The following is a 23,808-nucleotide window of genomic DNA, read 5'->3' as shown; positions in this document are numbered from 1 at the left end:
TCTTCTGACTCTTAGGATGTTTCCACAAACCAGCTCACATTTTGAACAAAGAAAATAATCTGAATTTCTCAGTAATATTTATTTCTGACCCTGACATTCTTCCTATGACGCAAGTAAAAAAACACAGGAAATATCTTTAAGTGCCAGTCAACACATACTATTATAGTACAAAATATTTAGTCATTCCAAACATCTAAAGGTAGTAAGGTAAAAATCTCAAGGTAATTTGGTATCTATTTAGCTTATACATAGTTTTCCTCCTTACTCCAACTTATTTTATCACTATTTGTTTCCTGTTAAGAGTAGTTATGCTCTGAAAATACATCACAAGGGGAGCCAAAGACACTTACTTTCTATTGGGACTCCATTGGTTAACCAGCTAATTCTGGGCTTGGGATTGCCATTAGCTCTGCAGATGAGGGGCCCGTTCTCTCCAGGGGAAAGCACAAGATTCTCAGGTTCTATGATCCAGTATGGAGCCGCTTTGTTGAGGAAAGAAAAAAAACACAAAAAATTGAATCAAATATGTATTCTAGCAAATTTAGTATATTGAACTAATTTAATAAAATGTATTTCACAAAAGATTTGTTAGTTTCATATTTTAGAGTTAATAGATTTATGATGCTGTTTTACATTAATTAATCATACATCAAACAGGTGACAAATTTATCAGGTGAGCAATTTAAAGGCACAGATAGGGCTAAAAAAATCATGAATTTAAATTGTGAGCCCCACAGAATATATGTAATTATAAAATTAGGAAGCAGTTTTAAAAACTGTGTTATTTTGAAAAGCTGCAAAGTTAATATAGATTGGACTCAAAATGTTAACATCTGATATAAACATGGTACAGTCATCAAAACAAGAAATTAACACTGACACAACCTCATTAACTAAACTACACAAAACTTCTGCTGGTTTTCTACTGTCTTGTTTTATCCTAGGACCCTGTCCTGGAAACCACATTGCATGCACTTGTCAGATCTCCTTACTAATTTCCTCCAATCTGAGAGTTTCTTGGTCTTCTGTGTCTTTCATGACCTTTAGACTTTTAAAAAACACCAATCAGTTATTTTGTAGAATGTCTTTCAGCTTGCGTTTGTCTGTTTTCCCATGGTTAGACTGAGATTTTGAATAATGGACCCTTCTCATTCCCTCACATCAGGGAGTACGTGATATCAACATGACTATTACTGATTGTGTTCATGTTGATCACTTGGTTAAGATGTTTGCCAGGTTTCTCTACTGCAGTTACTTTTTGCCTACTTTCCATACTCTGCTCACTAGTGAGTCACTAAGTTCAGCCCACATTCAAGGGTAGAGAAATTAAGCTCCATCTCCGTAAAAGAGGAGGAGTAAAGTATGTGCAGACATGTTAAAACTGCCTCAGTAATTAATTTGGGAGGGGGGATAAATACCTTGAGGCTATGCAAATATCCCATATCTCCTTAAGGTTTCATCCACTAATGTTAGCACTCACCACTGGTTCTTGCTTGCAGTGATTACAATTGTAGGATTCTAATGGTGATTTTCCATTTACTTCATTCTTTCTGCATTTATTAATTGGAATTCTTTTGTAAGAAAGATTTGAGAGAGCTAATTTTAAATCCAATTTAGATGCACTATAAAATATAAATAGCAATGAAGAGATTCAAGGTACCATGAATGTTGGTATAAATCTGTACTTATTATTGTTGAAGAATATAATGAAAGGTCTGCTAATTGAAGATTTAAGGCCCCTCATGAATAAATGCAAGAGCAATGCATTTTAGACAATGATATGTACCTTTCACTGTGACAGAAATGGTATGATGGATGGCTCCTAGTGCATTTTTTGCTATACATTGGTAATTTCCAGAGTCAGCTTCTGAAACCAGAATGATCTGCAGAGTTTTCTGGAAGTTCCTATAAAATGTCCGGTTGATGGGTAGTGTTCCATCTTCTTTTATCCAGTATATAACTGGGGTAGGCCTGATAAGATAAATAAATAAATGATGGTGATGCAAAAAAAAAGAAGTTGACCTAACTGCTTTTGAGGATGAACTTTCATGCAAGTTTATAACAAATTCTTTATATAAAGCTATAAGAAATACATAGGTACTTTCACTAGAATCACACTTTTATAAATAATACTCAAAACCTTATACTTAAGGCTATAAGCTACCACTGTCAAATAAGCAGAACCATATTAATTTATGATACACCATCAGCTGTAACCCCAGGGGTGCAGTGAGAACGCCCCAGAGTTACTTTATGGAAGGGATCTGCATGTTTCCTTCAAAGTTCTAATCAATGAGGCACTCTTAGAAAACTTCACATGAAGGTACTATGCCTATCAAAAGAATTACCATGAAATTAATGATACTGAGTTAGAATTGTGGATCAGCTAGAATTAAAGAGGCACAGAGAAACAGATGATACACATACTTGTGCACCGGAACTTCTACACACATTTCCAAAACAAATGAAAAACTTTTTTATTTCGTCAGAGGCTATCTGGTGACGTAAATAAAGTAACTAGAGAAACAGTGCTCGTTTCTTAATTTCATTATTATATTTAAAAACATTATACCAATTGATGAGAGTAAATTCATGTATTACAACATTTTTTGTGGTGTTTCTTACTAAATTATGAAATATAGAGCTAGATGAAAAGCCAGGCACAGGCTTAGCATTGAAGATCTGTTTCAAAGCCACAGCCTGTCCCTAATTATTCTCCCACCTCAGCTCTTTGACCTCTTTGGGGATAATAATGCTTAACTTGATCAAGTGGCTTTAGAAGGTTTCCATGAGGGTAAAACAAAAATCCATTCGACACAAACATTTCCTAAGCACTAAACTAGAGACCAAGCACTGCGTTGTGTGTTTGGAAGATCAGGATGAAAAGAGAATGGAGAATGATCCAGGCTCTCAGGAAGATCACAATATTTGTCATTAGAAATTCAAATGAGATCAATTAATTTTTTTGAATTGATTTGGGCTTATTTGGTTGAATAAAAATAATTGAGGCCCTGGCCGGTTGGCTCAGTGGTAGAGCGTCAGCCTGGTGTGTGGGTCCTGGGTTCGATTCCCGGCCAGGGCACACAGGAGAGGCGCCCATTTGCTTCTCCACCCCTCCCCCTCTCCTTCCTCTCTGTCTCTCTCTTCCCCTCCCGCAGCCAAGGCTCCATTGGAGCAAAAGATGGCCGGGGTGCTGGAGATGGCTCCTTGGCCTCTGCCCCAGGCGCTAGAGTGGCTCTGGTCGCAACAGAGTGATGCCCCGGATGGGCAGAGCATTGCCCCCTGGTGGGCATGCCGGGTGGATCCTGGTCGGGCGCATGCGGGAGTCTGTCTGACTGCCTCCCCGTTTCCAGCTTCAGAATAATTAATTAATTAATTAATAGTTGAATATATATAGTTGATGAAATGGCTTCAGAAATAAAACATGATGTGAATATAACAAGAGGTAGAAAGTGTGAAATCATTTTGAAAAGTTAAAGATGCTATACACATGTGGAATCTGACGGCATATCATGGAGGTTCCTCAGGCAGCTTATCCTGCGTCTCCGTGATCTGCAGGGGAGGGGCAATGCGGGGAGGAGCAAGAGCCCAGAGCTTAACCAAGCTGTGAACTGTCCCAGGGGCCACCACTTCCCCTAGCAGGTGTCAAGAATGACAAATTTTGATTCTATGAGTCTTATGCTTATTAATTTGTAATAGAGCTTCACTCTTAGCTTTACAACATTCCAAGCTTTTAAATATTTTTTGGAGGTTTGATGCAATTTCCAAATACTGACCATATTTTTGTTTTTTATGTAATATATCATTTGTGGGAAGGGGAATCACTAAACTGTGAGAATGGGTACCTCTACTCCCAAAATGTTAAAGGTTGGTAGATTAAACCAACCACTTTTTAACATACAATGATGAAAATTGCAAGGGTTATTTTTTTCCTCTTTTTTAATTTGAGTGGGAAAGATATATAGTTAACAGATCTTGAACCGGGGGTTTTGTTAGTTTTCAGTCACTTGAGAAACTGAGTAGCGTGCAGTGTGCTTTCCTGACACGGCCCACAGAGGCGCCCATGTGTCTCCTGCAGTCAAGTTATTTCCCAAGGCTGAGTCTGGGAGCGACTGTGAGACTGCCGAGTTGGCGGCTCAGGGACAGCACAGGTCAAGTGTGAGCACATGTTTCTGAGAGTTTCAATGTTCTCAGCGTATGTGCCCATATCAATAGTATCTGCTCTGTGCCAGGCATAAGAAGGGACTAGGTAGAAGTTTGCTTCTATGTGGGCCTGCTGTAATAGCTGTTTTTGAATCTGAGCGAGGCCTTTCTGGAACTCCTGTCAAGGGCAGGTGGGTTCTAGGGGTGGCATCAATTCCGAGGTATGCGCAGATGAGACACTTGCAAAGAAGCTGGGCTTGTGACTTGGCAAGAGGAAGTAGTGGAGGAAGAGTGTGCCAGCTTCAAGGCTAGGCCCCAGGGGTCATGTGTGCTTCCACTGTTAGGAGCATCAGCCTGGGTGGAGCTGCTAGAGGATGTGAGGAATTCAAGGTCAAGAGCCCAGCTGCACTCCTAACAGCCAGCACTAGACCCCCAGAACTGCGAACCCACAGCCGAGCCACCTAGCAGCCATGAGCAGGTTCACCCTAAGTCAGTTGGATCTGGCCCATTCTGGCACAACTTCCCTACAGACCTGTAGAATACTGATCAATAAGTAGCTATTTTTTTAAGCTACTAAGTTTTGAGGTGGTTTGTTACACACAGTGGCAAAATAATGTTCCCTAATTATAATCATAGCAATCATAGAGTGATTACTGATACTAATTTTAGGAGGAACACTATTACATTAAAAATATTTTAGTTATATGAGATTCAGTGGCCTATTTTGGAAATAATTATCAAGTTTTTCTTTATCTTTGATGTAATTAATACAAGACAATGACTCCCAATGATATTAATACTTCTCTACCGATCACTGATCTATTATGTTTTTATAAGAAATGTCCACGAAGACAAAAACTATTAACTCACAGTCCTTCTGCAATGCACTCTAGTGAAAGAACATTTCCTCTTAATTCCTCTTTGTTACTTGCATTGCCTTCTGGGGTTAAAAATGTTGGTGGTCTCTCTCTATTTGATTTAGCTGCAAATGAGAAAATCAATATGCATTAAAGTTGTATTTCTAGAAACACAGGTCACTGCCTAAAAATCTAATCCCTTTTCAAAACTACTTAACATCATAAAGTTTGTTCAACTGCACATGCATACTTCGCCTTACAAACAGCCATTGCTCACTCAGTTAGCTAGGAATAGGGACACTTTGGGTTGCACTGACAATAAGAACTATTCTCGTTTCATGTATTTCCTTAATTTGGGCTAGATTTTTATGAAAACTTTGCTCAAAATGTAGACACAGAAAAGAAAATCATGTTCTCAAACTATGTATCACTTAAAATTAGTACTCAGGGCAAAGTGAAAATTGTCTACCTTCTGGAAGATGTTAAATTTTTCTGTAGGAATGGCTATGGGAGGGTTATTCTGGTTTACATGAGGGACAGTACATTCAATTTCACTAATTAATCATGGAGACAAAGCTGAGGTAGATGTCTAAGGTCTCAAACCCTCCAAAACTGCAAGGTTTATGGAAAACAAAATAAAACCAGGGAGTTACTGACAAAGGTCTTGCAAATTTTGCCATAAATTAGGACTAATAGTGGAGTTAAAGAAATTGAACTTGCGATTCCTGGTCAGGGCACACAGGAGAAGCGCCCATTTGCTTCTCCACCCCTCCGCCGCACCTTCCTCTCTGTCTCTCTCTTCCCCTCCCGCAGCCAAGGCTCCATTGGAGCAAAGATGGCCCGGGCGCTGGGGATGGCTCTGTGGCCTCTGCCTCAGGCGCTAGAGTGGCTCTGGTCGCAATATGGCGACACCCAGGACGGGAAGAGCATCGCCCCCTGGTGGGCAGAGCGTTGCCCCCTGGTGGGCGTGCCGGGTGGATCCCGGTCGGGCGCATGCGGGAGTCTGTCTGACTGTCTCTCCCTGTTTCCGGCTTCAGAAAAATGCAAAAAAAAAAAAAAAAAAAAAAAGAAATTGAACTTGCTTTCCCCAATAAAAATATAAAGAGGGCTCAAGTCAGAGATCTTGGGGAGATTTGCACAGGCCACCTTCTTTCTTATGGAGACATTGCCTATATGTGGCCTTCTATTCTGATGAACTCTCAGAAAAACTTAAATTAGAAATCATATCATGTTCAGATGCTGTAGCCCTTTACAGTTTTCATAACTTGAATGCATGTCTATTTGATGCTCACAAAAACTGAATAAAAGGTAATAAATTAATTATTTTCATTTCTTAGCAGAAAAAACTGAGTATACTAAAAGGTATTCCTTGAAAGAAATTAAAGTTTTCCTAAGATTTTAGAGATAGTAGAAGAAATCTTACCCTTCTAAAATCACTTTGGGCATGGTTTTGAGGCCCCTACCTTTCAGGAGTACATTAAAATAAGACAGGAGTTGTGGTATTGTCTCCTCTGGGTATTGATAGAACCGTAATGTTTCTTTACTTTGTATGTCACAGATAGAAAAACACTGCAGCAAGAATTCTGCTTTAAAGATATTAAGAAGATTCCATATTCAGAACCCATAATTTTCTTTGATCTACTCTATACTGAGATCCATATTTCCCTTAAGGAAATCAAATTCTTTTCTTTTTGAAAGAATGAAGGTACATGTTCTTTTTTCCAAAAATTTACTTCCATTGAAGATAGTAAATGGGTTTTAAAAACACTAAGAGAAATACTTTTGCTAACTATATGATACTGATAATGTCATGTGCAAAATGATAGGCAATGTGATGACTTATTATCAAAACTCATTTAGTGTTAGTGGCCAAAGATTACTAAGACTTTGAAGAGTTAATATTCAAGCAGATTAATGCACCCTGCCTATTCTTATTTAATTAGAAAAATTTATGAACAAGATAAAAACTTAAAAATATAATTCTGAACATGCATGAAAAAAATTCCAAATCATGTGAAATGATTCTTTACATGGAAAAAAGCTTTAATAATTTTCATTATTATACATACAACATGGAAAATGTTTTAGTGGCAATGTTTGCAAGCTTATAGCTCAATTTCATAAGAAACATACATTTATTCTAGTGGTATTATACATGTAACTAGGAATTTCATAAAGAAATAAAGTTAAATAGCCATGGAGGTGAAGTTAGTGAACTAAATTCTACAGTGAAGGAGAGAATATCAGTTACAATCACCATGACTCACCACCATAAAACTCAGTGTCACTCAAATTAGCTGCTATAGTGTCATTCAATTCATCCACTGAAACAAACAGAATATCATGAAGAAGGTACAAAGTAGGGGAGAAGGTACTGTAAAAAAAGTACTGGACAACAAAAGCAAACAGATACAGCTATACTGACCGAGCACCATCCCTACCGACTAAACACAGTGCTTTCCATCGTACTTGACTAACTTGTTAATGGACGCAGTCACCCCCCAACCAGTATTCTGTGCACATATAACTGACATTGCAGAACTCCACGTAAAGGTGTCCTGAGCATAAAGCACACACGCAGAGATCCACGTAGATTCAGAAAGTTACCAGGGAAACTGTAATTAATAACAGCAAAAAAATATAGAATACAGGCCCTGGCCAGTTGGCTCAGCAATAGAGTGTTGGCCTGACCTGTGGAAGTCCGGGGTTCAATTCCTGATCAGGGCACAAAGAAGAAGCAACCATCTGCTTCTCAATCCGCCCTCCCTCTCCCACAACTATGGCTCATTTGAGCAAGTTGGCCTTGGGTGCTGAGGATGGCACCATGGCCTTGTCTCAGGTAATAAAATAGCTTGGCTGCTGAGCAACGGAGCAACAGCCCCAGATGGGCAAAGCATTCAGCCCCTAGAGGGCTTGCCAGTGGATCCCAGTCAGGGCACATGCTCACTTAATAATAAATAATAATAATAATAATAAATGTAAAATACAGTAATTAGGGTAGGTAGGCACGCTCTTTATAACATATATACCAACACTAGTTAGTCACTCTGCACAGGTAGTTTCCTGATCAATGAACCTGTTTACTTTAGTCAGTAGTATTTAATAGTTACTGTGTTTTACAGATATTTGTAAACATCATTGAAAGACAAATTCAGGAAGCTACACTCTTACCTGAAATCACCCTCACAGAAATAGGCTGCTTCTGCTGTATGGTTTGCGTGTGGTTGAATCTGGCATAGCAAATGTAGTCCTCGCGGGTGTCCTCTGGGAGAACGTTGGAAAAATAAAGGTCTCCATTCAGACCCTGGGAAACTCTCTCATTTTGTGGAAGTCTTTGAAAGGCTGGAGAAGGCAGAGAGATATCCAGATCGTTCTGTTATAAAGTGACCACTTTCCAAATTAGCAAGATAAATGTATCTACTAACAGTTCTATAAAGTTCACCTGAATATTTTTTTCTCTATAAAGCTTTTTGAGTAAAAGCATATGACTGTAAGCAACCACAACAAAATGACACATTAAAACTCAAATTGGACCTGTTGCCCCTAATTCTCTGGAGTGGGGCAGAGGTGAGATTCCAGTTGTACAGTGAAGCAAGTGTAAACCAACAAATAAACAAACAAAAAAATTGTGTGACTTTTCTTATTATTTAAGTTGGTCCCTAATTATTAAACTCACATGCCTTAGAACATGCATTAAGGAAGCTTATAAAACTGTTTATCTGGGCTGTATCTTCATAAACGGTCAGACTTCAAACAGTGTGATGGCAGCTAACTGGGAGCTGGGTCTGAGCAAGGTGTCAGGCACCCCAGGGCCTCTACCTGCCTGAGCCTCCTGAGCACAACCGAAGAGTCAGGGAGCAAATGGGCAGCTGCCAATAGGGTGCACTGATGACATTACTGAAGGCTGCAGACATGCCCTGCAGAAGGCCCCCTTTCAACCCTCTCTTGCCACCTTTACTTTTTCTTCTCTGAGTTAGTGGCCACCTTCTAACATACAGCATATCTTGTCATATGCGTGGCTATTTCCTGTCTGCCATGCTAGAATTGAAGCTCCAGGAGGTCAGAGACTATCATCTGCTCTGCCTACCGTTGTAGCACTGAACTCGCACCTTGCCCATCACAAGGGCTTCAAGTTAGGTGAGTAACTACAGCACTCTGACTTGGAAGATTCCTTTTGAACAACTGACTTGCTTTCAGATTCAGCCTTAGGCAAGGAGGGAAGGTTTTCTAAGTAGGTGAAGGACTCAGGGAAGTGGGGCCACTGATCTATGCATGAATTTACACCTGGTTGGCTCACATGCATCATAACTCAGCTCACAGAGCCTAAAGTCAGCTTTGAAGTGAGAGAAGTAAGAAAAATGGGGCCAGAGGATTTCGCCAGTCTGAGTCACAGCTGCTCCTCCTCAGCAGGTGCCCTACTAACATGTCATGAAAGGCAAAATTGTGGTGAAAAGCCTGCAAGCTCTCTGGGCAGAAAAGGCAGGGAAGTGCGGAGCCGGGGCAGAGCCAGAAAGAATGCTGGTCAGCCATGTTGACCAAGTTCTCGGTCAAGGTGGAAATTGACTGGTGGTTGTAAACTCATGGTTTTGAGTCAGTAATCCCTAGGGACAAAATTGTTTTAAAAATAACTCAGAAAAATAATGTACATTTATTTAGTGACTACAGAGTCAAAGATAAGCACATATTTATTCTGTTTCTCCTGCTGTGCTTTATTACTGATGGGGACTGATAGATCAAATTAAACTGCCCATTGAGCTCCTTTGCATTATGTTTGGGAAAAAATGTATGCAGATGGGAATAATTTGATAATGCTATCTTGCAAGAAGAATGCTATATAGATCTGAATTTTTCCTGACATTCCATATGCAGTTGTATTTGAAAGAGCCAGATGATACGCCAACAGCCTAGCATGTATGTAAATGACACAGCAAGCAGTGCAATATAAAACAAATCAGTTACATATTCACATGACCCTGAAACTTTACATGTATATTTCTCTTTATTAAGTGAAAAGGTAATCATTTCTGAATAAGAACCAAGGACCAAATACTGGCCTCACTTTGGCAGTGACATTGGATACTATTATTCTCAATATCATACACCATTTATTTACATTTGTTTTGTTAGTTATTTCAAAACCTGTAAAAGCTATTATGAAATAATAGGAAAAACATGTTTGCTCATTTACTCATGTATATATTATTTTCCATTTCTCTGTGATACTTTCTGAGTGCTTTCAAATAAGAAAGGTCAAAATGGAAATTATATGTTAGAACTAAGTTTTATCTTTAGTAATGTGTACAACCAATGATTTCAGAGGAAATCATGTCATTGAGAATAAAATATATTCCCTACAAATATTTTGCATTCATTGCCACTGTCACACCTACAGGACTCTTGTCAAGGTCAACAGTTACCTTCAGGTTGCCAAACTTAATGGTCATTTCTCAGTCAAACCAGAAGTCAGATCTATCAGCAGCATTTGAAACAGTTGATTGTTCTGACTTTAAAATTTTTATTTATTGGCTTCAGAGAGAGAGAGAGACAGAGAGACAGAGAGAGAGAGCCATTGACCTGCTGTTCCACTGATTCACATATTTACCAGTTGACCCCTGTATGTACCACTTCTGGGGATTGAACCTGCAACCCTGGCACATGGTGATGACATTCCAACCAACTGAGCTATGTGGTCAGAGCCTGTTCTGTCTTCTTGACACTCTTTCTTCACCTTGTCCTGGGGACACCACTCTCTCTCTTTGTTCTCTTCTTACCTCAGTGACAGCTCCTTCTCATCTACCTTGCTGGTTTCTCCCTAAGCTCTTGGTCCCTGGGGCTCTTGGTGTCAGTCCCCTGGCTTTGGTCTTTACCACCTGCACTCCCTCCTGGTCCCCTCCCCCTGTTCTCTCATCCAGCCCCTGGCTCTAAGAAGTTCCTACATGACAGTGCTGCTGACTTGAGCCCTGACTCTTTCGTCTGACACCTGCTGCTCTGACTCCCACTGGGCATTTCCCCATGGATGTCTCACAGGCTTCTCACATCCAAAGCCTTGACTCCAGGCTTCCAGCAGAACCATATGCTACCTGTAAGGTAACATGCTAACCTATTAGCACAGGAGGTTTTGGAGAGCGAAGGGGCAGAGTAACAAAAAATTCCCTCAAGGATAGGGATGGGTGGACAAATGTTAAATTGCCTAAAGGATGATGTCATGCCTCTGTGCCTGGTTTCCTCATCTAAAAAGTGGAAGGAATAACCAGCCATACCTCATAGGGCTGTTGTGTAAAAAATTGATGGGATAACCAACGTAAAATATTTAGCAAGGGCACTTAGTAAATATCCAACAAATATTAGGTGCTGTTGAGGCTAAAAAAAAACCCTGCATATATTCTTTTGAATTAGTGTTTTGGGCTTCTTAGGATATATTCATAGAAGTATAATTGTGGGACCATAAAGCAGCTCCATTTTTAATTTCTTGAGGAATCTCCATATTGTTTTCCACAGAGGCTGCACCAGTCTGCATTCCCACCAGCAGTACAGGAGGGTTCCTTTTTCTCCACATCCTTGCCAGCACTTGTTTTTTATTGATTTATTAATAAAAGCCATTCTGACAGGTGTGAGGTGTTATACTGAGTTGTACACTTGAAACCTGTATGGTTTGGTGAACCATGTCATCTAAATAAATCAAAAATAAAAATTAAAAATATCCTTAAAAAAACCCAAAACAGAAAAAAAAATCTAAACAGCTTAATTTCTTCCCCTCTCCGGGCTTCTGCTGTTTCGGGAAATGGCAGTTACATTTTACTGGCTGTTCAGGCTTTGACTTGTATTGTAGATGCCCCTGATTCCTCTCTTAGGCCTCTTCTCCACTTCAATAAATCCTAGAGAATCTATCCCCAAAATACTTCCAGAATCTGACCATTTCCTACCCAACTCAACTGCCACTATCTGAGTCCACGTCACCACCAACTCCTGCCTACATTACAGCAGTGGCCTCCAAACCAGGAGGTCGCTCTTCCTTAGCCCTCTGCTGTCCACACATGCCCGAAGTGATGCTACTACTATTGGTTTTGTTTCAGGTAAAGTCATTCTCCTTCAATGTCTCCTACTTCATTCAAAGCAAAGTCAAAGCCCTCTGCACTGAGCCTGTGGACTTATCTGGTCTTTCCTCTGACTCTTCCCTTTGACTCACTGAGTCTGGTGCCTCTGGCCTCCCACTGCCTTTGAGACACACTAGTGTGTCGGGAGCTCACACCAGTCCTCCCCTTTTCACCCAGATATGGAGGGGCTTGCCTTGTTCTCTCATTCCGTTAAGTCTCTGCTCAAAACTGCTTATTTCCTCTCATACCACCTACTGATGACTGATGTATTTTTTTCTACACGCACTTACTGTCTGCTTCCTTCTCCACCCCCATCTATTCCCACGACATAGAGCAGAAACTTGGGCAGAGGAGGGGTGTTGACCAAACAAGTGTGGCAGGCTTGCTAACTTGCATTTTTCCTGATCGGTGCATGAGCACAGGGCAGCACCATGTGTGTACAGTCTATGTGAAGCTGCAGGTGCTTGCCCTCAAGGCAGCAGATTGTAACCTGTGGATTGCCTGCCACCACTGGGAGGGGCCATTTTTTGTTACTGTTTGCCAGACAAGGGTCCCCCCCACCTCCGGCCTGTTTGCTCATCAGCCCTGAGATGGAGAGAAAAGCAGTATTCCCTGCCTGTTTGCTCATCTGCCACTGCAAGACTCTCATAAACAAAATGGCCTACCATCCTCCACCTCCATAGTTCCTTTACCATCGGCCCGTATCCAGTGGGAACCTGCATGGCCACAATCACCGGCCTTACACGGGGGTTGGCCTGGTTTATTTAGAGCAGTGCCTGGTACATAGTAGGTGCTCAACAAAATCAAGTGACTGAATAAAATAAAATGACATTACTTATTTCAATAAGCATTTATTTTCTGGAGCATCTCTAAAACATTTTATAATTTTATAAATCACAAAAGGTAATAATTTATTGTGACAGCAAATAATAATAAGACTTTTTCTTATAGGTGAGAGGAGGGGAGATAGTGAGGTAGACTCCTGCATGTGCCCCTACTGGGATCTACTTGGCAACCCCATTTGGGGCTGCTGCTTGAATACCGAGCTATTTTCATTGCCTGAAGCTGATGTGCTCCAAGGAGTTATCCTCAGTGCCTGGGGCCATGCTTGAAATAATCAAGCCACTGACTGACCGAAGAGAAGAAGGAGAGAGGGAAATCAAGGGGAGTGGGGAGAAGCAGATGGATGCTTCTCCTGTGTGCCCTGACAGGGGATCAAACCCGGGACATCCATATGCTGGGCAGACGGTCTGTCCACTGAACCACTGGCCAGGGCCATAAGACTCTTGAAGAAAGAAAATTCATATTTTTAAAACTTACAATTATCCATCCAGAATATTATAGGTGGTGGTAATCCAACTGGAGGTCTGCAAGGAAGTACTAAAGACTGGCCATTTTGAAGTGTTATTGGTTCAAGTTTTTCTTTGGTCCACAGCGGTGACCCTAGGAAATAAAATAATAACTTCTAAGTTATTTCTGCATTGAAAAATAAAAAGAGCACCAGAAAGAAAGATAAAATAAATTTATGGGAAAAATAGGAGATCAGAATTTATGTACAATAAGATAAAAAGAAAATAATTTTTAAATATAGTGTTAAAAGTTAGAAAAATGGACCTGGCCAGTTGGCTTGGTGGTAGAGCATCAACCTAGCCTGTGAAGTTCCAGGTTCGATTCTTGGTCAGGGCAAACAGGAGAAGTGACCATCTGCTTCTCCTCGCCTCCTCTGACTCTCTATCTCTCTCTTTCTCTCTCTCTCCCTCTCTTCCCCTCCCACAGCCACGGCTTGATTGATTTGAGGGCATTGCCCTGGGTGCTGAGGTTGGCTTCATGGAGCCTCTGCCTCAGGTGCTAAAAATAGATTGGTTATGAGCATAGCCCTAGATGAGCTGAGCATCTGCCCCAAATGGGTTTGCCAAGTGGATCCCAGTCAGGGTGCATGTGGGAGTCTGTCTCCTTTGACAATCATACATTATTAAATATTATATAAGTGTGCTTGTTTATAAGGTTGATATGAGAATATACAATCATAGGTAAGTCAGAAAAAGTTATAAAACTGTTAATCAAAATGAGCTCATTTTAAACACATAAACATATTTAGAAAAAAGTGGAAAGAGCAGTAGTTATTTTCTTTCTTTTTATGTGAGAGGAGAAGAGATAGAGAAACAGACTCTCACTTGCGCCCTGGCCAGGATCCACCCAGCAACTTCATCTAGGGCCGATGCTTGCAACTGAGCTATTTTTAGCACCTAAGGCAGAGGCTCCATGGAGCTATCCTCAGTGCCAGGGATTGATGCGCTCAAATCAATAGAGCCATGGCTGAAGGAGGGGGGGGAGAGAGAGAGAGCGAGAGAGAGAGAGAGAGAGAGAGAGCGAGAGAGAGAGAGAGAGAGGAAAGGGTAGAAGGAGGGGAGGAGAAGCAGATGGTTACCTCTCCCATGTGCCTTGACTGGGAATAGAACCCAGGACATCCACATGCCAGGCTGACGCTCTACCACTGAGGTAATGGGCCAGGGCAGTAGTTATTTTCTTGAATGGAAGGATTTGTGAGTAATTTTTAAATTTTTTTATTTGCATTAATTTTTTATATAATGAATACATATTACACATGTAATAAAAAAAACTTTAAAAATGACCAGAACTGCCCACGGTCACTTTCCTTCAAATACATGCTCTTGGGTTACTGAGAGGAGTTACAGACCACTGCCAAAACAGCCACAGCAATAGCAAGGGGTGAGGACACTCTATTTCCACCTAAATTTTGAAACAAAAATGTTTTAAAAAATAACACATACCTTAATTACTCATTCCATATGGAATTTATTTCCATCTGGCTATAGGAAGTTTGCTCATACATAAAACATATAGAAAATTAATACTGGTTCAATTCAATAAAGAAACAGTTTTCTTATCCCTGGTGTTTCGTCTGGACTTGTATGAAAGATATAGTGGACTGACAAAGCATTAGGTTGAGGAACTTAGGGTAAATGAAAAGGAGCACTAATTTTCATGTAAAACAAGGTCAGAGCATGGGAGTCAATGTCATTACTTTCTTGCAATAGTATTTGGATGATGTAACAGATGCTGTCTCAGAGCCATGCTCTGAAAGGTCCACCTGTTGGTGGGTGATTCCCACTTACGGGACGGACGAACAACGATGTTATTAGAAACTGCAGCTCCACGTTCATTCCTAGCTGTACACTGATAGACTCCTTCATAGGTCTCTGCTTTCCCTTCGCTCATGATGTTGATTATGAGGGTTCCTGAGCCAGGCTTCATGGTGATGAGAGGGTCTTTATCTATGTCAAAATGAGTCCCATTTCGGGTCCAGGAGAAGCTGCCCAACACATAAAGGATTAAGCTTGTTAATGGTTCAGAAAAACAGGATTACTTACTCTTTAACAAATTCCTAGCAATTTATGAGTTTCCATAAATAATTATTAGATTTTAATATCCAGAGCAATATATATACTTCATATCTAAAATGTTTCAATAAATCATGATTTACAAAAAAATGCTGGCCACACATTTTAAGGTGCATGTCTTTAATAGACGTAGCCAAAATCTGACTCAATAAAAAAATCATGCACACAGATTGCCTGTCATTTTTCAAAAAAATACAGAAAGTAGGTCTCCTAGGACCTAGGCACACTAGCCTAGACCTTCATTAGCATTTTTATTGTAACCACCATTGTTCATAGAGTTGACAACCTATTTACAAAATTTTGCTCGAGGCTGAAATGTGACAAGAGAGGCATTCACAAGTGATCAGACAAATGTCATGTTAGGAAAATACAAAGTGTAGGTTGGGAGGAGAAGAGGAAATATAAAATCAGTGGTGTTTTAAAGGTTGGTTATTAGAAGTGGTAATAAGATGATTTTGTAAATTCCTTAGGAAGCATTTCAAATTATCAACTTAAATTATTTTTCCTCAGTTTTATTTACACAAAAGATGCCCTTATAGAAAAGCCACAGTGTTATGTGATTAAAATACGTCATACAACCAGTCACAAATCAACAACGACCATGCTCATCTGAAGGCCTGACTCTCTCCACTTCACTGTTCTCCAGGCTCACTTGGGCTTCGCTGCCCACTGCTCCTCCTGTAGCAGTAGTTGTCACAGCTGCTGGGGCGGGAGGCAGCCGTGGGGGGGGGGGTAGTGGCATATATTAGGCACAGGCCAGAGATGCTGCTAAATAGCCTACTATGCACAGGACAGCCCCCCGTCCCCACAACAGAAAACTATCTGGCTCACAGTATCAGTAGTGCTGAGATAAAGAAATTCTCCCTTAAGAGAGTCTACAGAAAGTATTAGGTAAATGTGAAAATAAAAGGGAACTCCATCAAATGACACCATGTTAGCACTTGCGTGCCAGAGGGTTTATAATGATATGGCAGAATATATTGTTTTTGAAGCAAACCTTTGATGAAAGTTTTTGATATACTTTAGTATTTAGTACCTGTTAACTTTTTCTCAGAGACTAGTTTTTGACAGTTTGGTAAGGCCATTAATAGACAAATATTTAGAAACTTTCACTTCTTTATTACTTAAAAATCCATATTACATATTAATAATAATTATCCAACTCCCTCAAACTCCTATATGTTACTGGACAAGTTACAAATCATCCACTGATTAGCTGTGGGGCCTTGGATAAGTTATCTAGCATTACAAGGCATCAGTTTCTCATCTATAAAATATATTGGTTAGACCAGATCATCTGTAATATCTCTCCCAACTCTAAAATGCCATGCAGGGCTCACTCCAAGAGCCTGCTGGAGAATCTGAGTGCTGAACCCGGCCGAGTTTGGAAACCCACTGAAGCCAATTTTATAGACCTTTCTAAAGATATGAGAAATCTTAGAAGTCATTAAATTCAACTTCCTTATTTTACAAAGGCAGAAACTGAGGCCAGAGAAAAGGGATTTGCTTATGTCATAAGACTTTTATAGCCACTGGAAGGCTCTTTCCACATCTCGCTACTAATTTTGAGCATTTCACAGAAATGCATGAATACAGAAATGCAACCATCTTAATTTTCAAGGACAAATGGCACTGATGAAGCAGAGAAAGGAAACAATGGACCCAGAAATGACACGTGAGAGATGTGCAGGCCCTGAAATGAACTTCAGGGTCACAGTCAACACCGACTTCCGGTACTCTAACGAAGCGGAGAGCACACTCACCTTGGAGGAGGCTTTCCTTTGGCCTCACATTGGATTACAATATTCTCTCGAGGGTCAATAATGTAATCTTTTGGGGACTGCTGAGTAATGGTTGGAGGTTGCACCACTTCAGTGTAGAAAGAAGAACAATGTAAAGAAATAAATCATTTAATATCATAGTAGCAACCATTTTTTCCTATATCAAAACCACTTATGCCAGACTAAATATGCTCCAAATGTTTCTGGTAATTTCTAAGGTGGCAGCACACCCCCCATTGGTCTTTAACCACCAGGTTCCTAAGCTCTGAAGTCAAGGCATGACTTCCTTTTGGTAAGTCTGTATGTATCCAAAGACCATTTTCACCCAGGGAAAGTTTAGAGACATAATTACCAATACCAGTTTAATGTTTGAACAGTTTCTTTTCTGATGTAATAATGAGAAATTCATCTATTTTTTTTTGTTTGTTTCAAACAGGCCTTTCAATGAAATTTAGTTTATGGAGTAAACTTGCATTTCTTAGCAAAGAGTACCTGACTTGTACTTTGTTAGTGAGTTAATGAAAGTTAATATACAGGGTGGGAAAAAGTAGATTTACCATTGTTCATATGGAAAATAATACAATAATTAATAAATAATGATACAAGAATAAACGCTTGTGTGCTCAAAATGGTAAACCTACTTTTGCCCTACCCTGTATATTGGGAACAAATAAATTTGAGAAGTTAATGTTAAAAAGATGGCTAAATTAGGGACTTGACATGTCTTATTAGAACTAGGATATAGGTGGCTGGTAGGAACGAAGATAAAAGTCTTATTTAGAAGATAGATTTGGGAAGTTCTCTATTATAGGAGATAATATTTCCATTTCACTTTTCAAAGTATTATGTGGTCACTTATTATCAAATCATGGGGGAAACTGTTATGACCCAGAACAATTTAATCTGAAGAAAGCTAGAATCTAAACATCCAACGTTCAAGTCACTCTAAAATTACCATGTTCTCCTGTGGGATCAGAATCATGGTATGTTAGAACTGGTAAGGACTAAGGGAGTAATCTATTTCAACCTGGTTTTGGCTTAGGGCAGCAATGAGGTTTGACTAGGAAAGCAGAGACAAGAACCAGACTCTCCTGGTGGAACCCAGTGACTTGCACAAGTCTAGGGAGAGCTATTTAGATAGATCAGTGGTTTTAAACCAAGGGTCCTTTGCCCCTGCCCCTCAGGGGTACATCTGGCCACATCTGGAGACAATTCTGGTTGTCACCTCTGGGGCTAGTGGTAATACTGGCATTTGTTGCAGAGGACAGGGATGCTGCTAACATCTTACAATACATAGTCCCCTCGGAACAAAGAGTTACCTCAACCACTGAGGTTCTTCCTATTTTAGATCTTCCCTTTCCTCTTTGCCCACGCTTCATGCCACCTTTGTGAAATCTCTTCCACCTGCTAGCCAAATGTTTCCCTAAGCTTGATAACTGCCCTCTGCTCCTGTCCTTTACTGCAGTGAATTGTTGCCAGAGCTAAACTTACCACTTCCATGTCCAATGTCTTATAAATCTGCAAACATGTTTTTCTCCTCTTGCCTTGTCTCCAGCCTTGTGCTGCCCACCAGACACCTTTCACTAAGTATCTAAACGACACCTACAATCCAGATCTAAAGCTGAACCCATTATTGTCATTATTTATTGTGCACCCTATTAAATGTAGGATACTGAACAGTATCGAGTTCCCCTCCCTTTAGCAAGATCCATCCCCTCCTGCCCTCCCAGTAAGCCAGTTGCTCTTCTTAGCTTCCACCATACACAGAACCCTCGTTCCTCCAGCTCTGTCTGTTCTCAGTGTTGGTCAACAGTTTAGTTTGGTCTGGTGGCTAAGAATGAGTCTGTTTCTTACCAGTTTTCAGAATTCAAGCAAGCTTTTTAACTTCTGTAAGGCCTAGTTTTCTTAGAGAGTAAATGGGGTTTAAAAGTAGTCATTGGAGGATTAAATAAAATAATTTATGTAAAACTCTTAGTCCATGCCGTCTGCTCTTGTCCGAATGGGTCAAGGGACATTAGCTATGTGTATGTTATTATCAAAATAACTTTTATTTGGACGAGCTTCACCTCTGAGTGGTTCTTTAGCCTCTGGGAGTACAGGGTTTGGGACCATGAGAAGAAACCTGGGATTTCACATCCAGGGGATGTTGGACACAGGTGGTGGGTGAGGGAATTCTTAGCAGCAACTTCTCTCAATTCCTTGTACTTTTCTGCAAGTAATGGAGTTGCAAGTCTGGAGGTTTCAGATCCATAATTTCTATTCATGTGTCTGGACATACCTAATTGAAAATGCTTAAATCACATGGTAACTAAAAATGCTTTGAAGTAATAAGGAAAAAAGGTAATTTTACATAATTTTTCTGGTTAAGTCAACATCAAAAGATTTTTCAAATGTCTGAAAAAAATTTTTTAGCTGGACAACAGATGCTGCTTAACTGTCAGAAGTTTTTGCTTAGAGCAGCCGCTCAGAAAGGCAACAAGGAAGGGCTGTTTATTGTGTTTCGCACACTTCAAAACAATATCAAGTTCTCAGGCCATCATACTGATGACACCTAGAAACACTCCTCTACACAGTCCGCAGCCTGAGGAAGGATAAGAGAATCTTGAATGAAGTGTCTGCATGCATCCACATGCATCTACTTTCTAAAAGATACCAAAAGACATGTCTGTATTCCAACAAACATTCAATAGCATTTAGAACCAGATAGTTATTCTCTTTAAATTTTGTGAATTTTCTCATTGAGTTACATCAGAAGTGAATAAAGCACAGAAGTTAGTAGAGCATATTATAGATAAAATAAAAATAATAATACCTGAGTGAGAATTCATGCAGAGAATACACTATACTTGCTTCTTGGTATTTTAATGTTAAAAACCATAGTAAATACACATGCTTAAAAACATGTTAGTCACAAAACATAAAATTGTGCATTTAATTCACACTATTCATTCAAAAACAAAGACATGGCCAAATTTTCACACTGTCTAGTAATTACAGAAAGACACTTACAATCTTCAAGAAGTTTTGCTTTTTCCCCATCTATATCAGCAGGTGAGTGGGCAGAGGATTAAAGAAAACCGGATGTTAGTAATAAGAACGTTAGAACCCCGAGAGGGGCATCTAGTCTATTTGACTTGACCTAAAAAACTAGGATAGCAAAGCTTGAAGTTGTGAAGTTGTAGGAGAAAGAAACTCCATTCCTGGTTTTGTTTATTCCCACAGCAGTTATAACATAGGGAAGAACAAAGGCAATGCTGCAGGCAAAAAGCCATTCTTCCAGGAATAAGAGTGGCTGATTCCATTCCATCCAGGTTGCACCGGACAAGTAATTATGTTCAATTTGAAAAACAGCTGAAATCTACAATTAAGCTGAGTTGTCACCTACTACGTAATGTCTGATCCTATTATCCCAGACATCACTATGCACATGGTAATAATACTTAACAATGGGACGTGGCTGCAATGACAGTGCTCCATCCAAGCCAAATCCAACACTGATTTTAGGTTTTATATTTCTATGGCTAATTCCCAAGTCAGTAATAAATGATTTAGACTTCTAGCATATTTCTGCTTTCAGAACTCCTCGATCACTCAGAGTAGCCACACCGAGGAGCAGTTCTTAGAGAAGGGAGGTGAGGATTAGGGGCAGGGGAGAAATTACATTAGCATGTAATTCAAATGATTCTTCAGGGTTGCATATCACTAGTACTTGCAAAGGTAAATGCAGAGAGTCTGGGCTGACTGTGACTTTCTTTTCATCCTGGTATGCCTCTTCTCCATTAGCAGCGATAATTGAGTTAGCTGCAGGTGACTATTTCTGTTAGATTGAGCAGTCAGATTAAAGGGGAATATATTTAACACAAAAGAGAACAAAAGCATTTTTCTCCAGTGCTTTTCTCTCTCTCCTATAGATCTGTTAGGGCAAATGCTTACTTAAGCATCCCAGCTCCAGCAAGCATAAGCAATCATATATGTATATATTTTTGAAAGCTAAACTAAGGTCATTGAAAAAATATTTTTTTGAAAATAAAGTACTGCATTTTATTGTACTTTAGACTAGTGGTCTCAACCCCTGGGCCGCAGACTGGTACTGGTCTGTGGGCCATTTGGTACCGGTCCACAGAGAAAGAATAAATAACTTACATTATTTCTGTTTTATTTATATTTAAGTCTGAACAATGTCTTAAGTTTTAAAAAATGACCAGATTCCCTCTGTTACATCCATCTAAGACTCACTCTTGAGGCTTGTCTCGGTCACATGATACATTTATCCGTCCCACCCTAAAGGCCGGTCCGTGAAAATATTTTCTGACATTAAACTGGTCCGTGGCCCAAAAAAGGTTGGGGACCACTGCTTTAGACTATAGTGGCACAGCACAGGAGTTTAACGAAGTGTGGGGCAAACCACATCTCTTCTTAATGTCTCCTCATCTGCCGTTGCAACTTCTTTGGCATAAAACGACATCCCAACAATTGAATAGCCCCAGGAAAGTTCTATCTTCTCTGCACCTTGGAAAGCTTGCCAAACAGATGTTCTATTCAGGAAGCTAATGGATTTAAAGAGGTCATGCAGATTAGGGATAAAGAATAAATCAATTCTGAAGCATAGTAATTGTTCATATTTGAAGTTCTGCTTTCCACTGCAGGACACGTGACCAGCTGTGTAAGGCTGGTGGCCGTGGCCATGCAGGCTCACTCTGAATTGGGGTAGATGGTAAAGGAACTGTGGAGCTGGAAAATGGGGGGCCATTCCATTTATTAGTCTCACAATGATGGGCTGATGAGCAACAGGCAGGAAAAACTGCTTCCTTCTCTCTCTCCCAGACTGATATGCAAAGAGGCAGGGTGGGTGGTACCCCTTTTGTGGCAAACAACAGCAAAAGATGGCCCCTCTCAATGGGTGCAGGCAATCCACAATCTACAATCTGCAGCCCTGAGGGCAAGAACCTGCAGCCTTACATAGACTACACACACGTGGTGCTGCCCCGTGCTCATGCACCATTCAGGTAAAATACAAGCCGTCAAGCCCAACAAGCTGAAAATAAGCATCATCTTTACTTTCCATCAACAGGCCACCCCGACCGGGAGATACTGTAGTATTAGGGAAAGGGGAGGCTAACATAGCAGCTGCTACTTGTTCTCGTTTAAACGGTGTTTCTGCAGATTACTTGTTTTGTCTTCAAAAGTTACATCTTGATATTTGATTACATTTTTAAAGAATACTTTTCACTAGGCTTTAGATAAGATGCATTTCCTAGACCTAAATTAATATTTAAGACTGAAAAATCAAAGGTGAATTTTGCCTTGGCTGAATCAAGAGAAATGTGTTATGGGTAGTTTGGGGATAGAGGAGTGGTGTGGGGTTGTCTGAGAGACTGTCCCCCAGTCTTCCACAGCACTGTCAGCACCGGAGAGGGTGGAGAAGTGGAGAGGGGTGAGTCGGGAGTTCTCTACGATCATTTTAAAGTAATTCATACAGTTTTCTCACTGGACGGATTCTATAAAGAGTTCCTGCTGGGAGGGTCAGGGAGCCCACCAGCCACTCCTTCTCAGGCCACCTCCTCCTGTAGGTATACAAAAGGCACCTGAGGAGAAAGATGACGATAGGGAGGGGACAGTGTGGCTGACTGGCTCAATGGCCATTTCTATGGTGTGCGTCTTTATAAACACCAGGTGCTGGAAATAAAAGCCAAATTAATTCCGATAAGCTTTCAGTATTACACATGCAGTTCAGAGTGATGGCAAATGCTCGGGAGGTCTGAACTCCCGGCCTAGCAGCTTCCAAACAGTACTTACGATCCAGAGGTACTTCCAGGGCCCCAATCGCCTGGCACAGGCAGAGAATCAGGGGCACTCTGCCTGCAGACCAGCGCTTCTTTTCTGGCATTACTTTACTCCTGCTGAGAGCCACAAATGAATTTCCTTTTCTTCTTTCACAAAAGATTTGTGTGCAACGTCTAAATAATTTTCATGCAGGAAACTGAAAAAGAATAAAACAAGAATCACAGTGTATTGAAAATGAAGGTCAGTCCTGGATTATACATTAACTCTAAAAGTGAATGAATTTTAAATATTTAAATCTCGGGACTAGAATAATCATTTATTCATAAGCCAGCTGAAATCAGGTCGGAAGTGTCTGTAGTGGTGCTAAGCAAAACCTGTCCCCATTGCTATCTTTATGGTTTTTCCATTTTAAATATCTGAGATTATATCAGACTGTCCTGTGACTCCTCATAGAGCACACAAACTTGGTTTATCAATCGATTAGAAATTGTGGCTTTAGAGGGGAGGCTTAATGACTTCTCCATTCTAGAGATTATCTCTGGGAAACTCGAGGGCACTGTTGAAGATTTGCTTCAAACCCTAAACACTGATTTTACAGCTCAACAATGAACAGTTCAGACCTTCCCCGTTTCTTACCTAGACTGTGGGAACAGATATGCCTGGGCTCCAAGTTCCGCCCTTCTTCACTCAAGTCACCCTCCTGAACACTGCTAAGTAATTCTCCCTA

The 23,808-nt window shown here is 40.3% G+C and overlaps 1 protein-coding gene across 18 annotated transcripts in view; it reads right to left on the bottom strand.

Moving 5' to 3' along the window:
* The window catches only part of NRCAM (neuronal cell adhesion molecule), a 392,315-nt gene that overhangs the window by 49,634 nt on the left and 318,873 nt on the right, over positions 1 to 23,808 (bottom strand). For 10 of the 18 annotated variants that reach the window (XM_066272166.1, XM_066272164.1, XM_066272163.1 and 7 more), the window contains 10 exons: positions 23,094 to 23,277; positions 20,307 to 20,336; positions 17,280 to 17,385; positions 15,232 to 15,428; positions 13,415 to 13,537; positions 8,172 to 8,342; positions 7,268 to 7,324; positions 5,014 to 5,125; positions 1,787 to 1,971; positions 351 to 482 (listed from right to left, as the gene is read on the bottom strand). In XM_066272166.1, the coding sequence (XP_066128263.1) occupies positions 351 to 482; positions 1,787 to 1,971; positions 5,014 to 5,125; positions 7,268 to 7,324; positions 8,172 to 8,342; positions 13,415 to 13,537; positions 15,232 to 15,428; positions 17,280 to 17,385; positions 20,307 to 20,336; positions 23,094 to 23,184 (1,204 nt within the window). In that variant the 5' untranslated portion in view covers positions 23,185 to 23,277. Of the gene's footprint in view, positions 1 to 350; positions 483 to 1,786; positions 1,972 to 5,013; positions 5,126 to 7,267; positions 7,325 to 8,171; positions 8,343 to 13,414; positions 13,538 to 15,231; positions 15,429 to 17,279; positions 17,386 to 20,306; positions 20,337 to 23,093; positions 23,278 to 23,717; positions 23,738 to 23,808 lie in introns of those variants that run through there. The other 8 variants (XM_066272180.1, XM_066272179.1, XM_066272181.1 and 5 more) reach the window with 5 other exon arrangements.

This window comes from Saccopteryx bilineata, chromosome 4, assembly GCF_036850765.1.
Source record: "Saccopteryx bilineata isolate mSacBil1 chromosome 4, mSacBil1_pri_phased_curated, whole genome shotgun sequence".
NCBI classification, from domain to species: Eukaryota; Metazoa; Chordata; class Mammalia; order Chiroptera; family Emballonuridae; genus Saccopteryx; species Saccopteryx bilineata.
The sequence above is the reverse complement of the archived record's forward strand: the minus strand, read 5'-3'. Positions and strand labels throughout refer to the sequence as shown.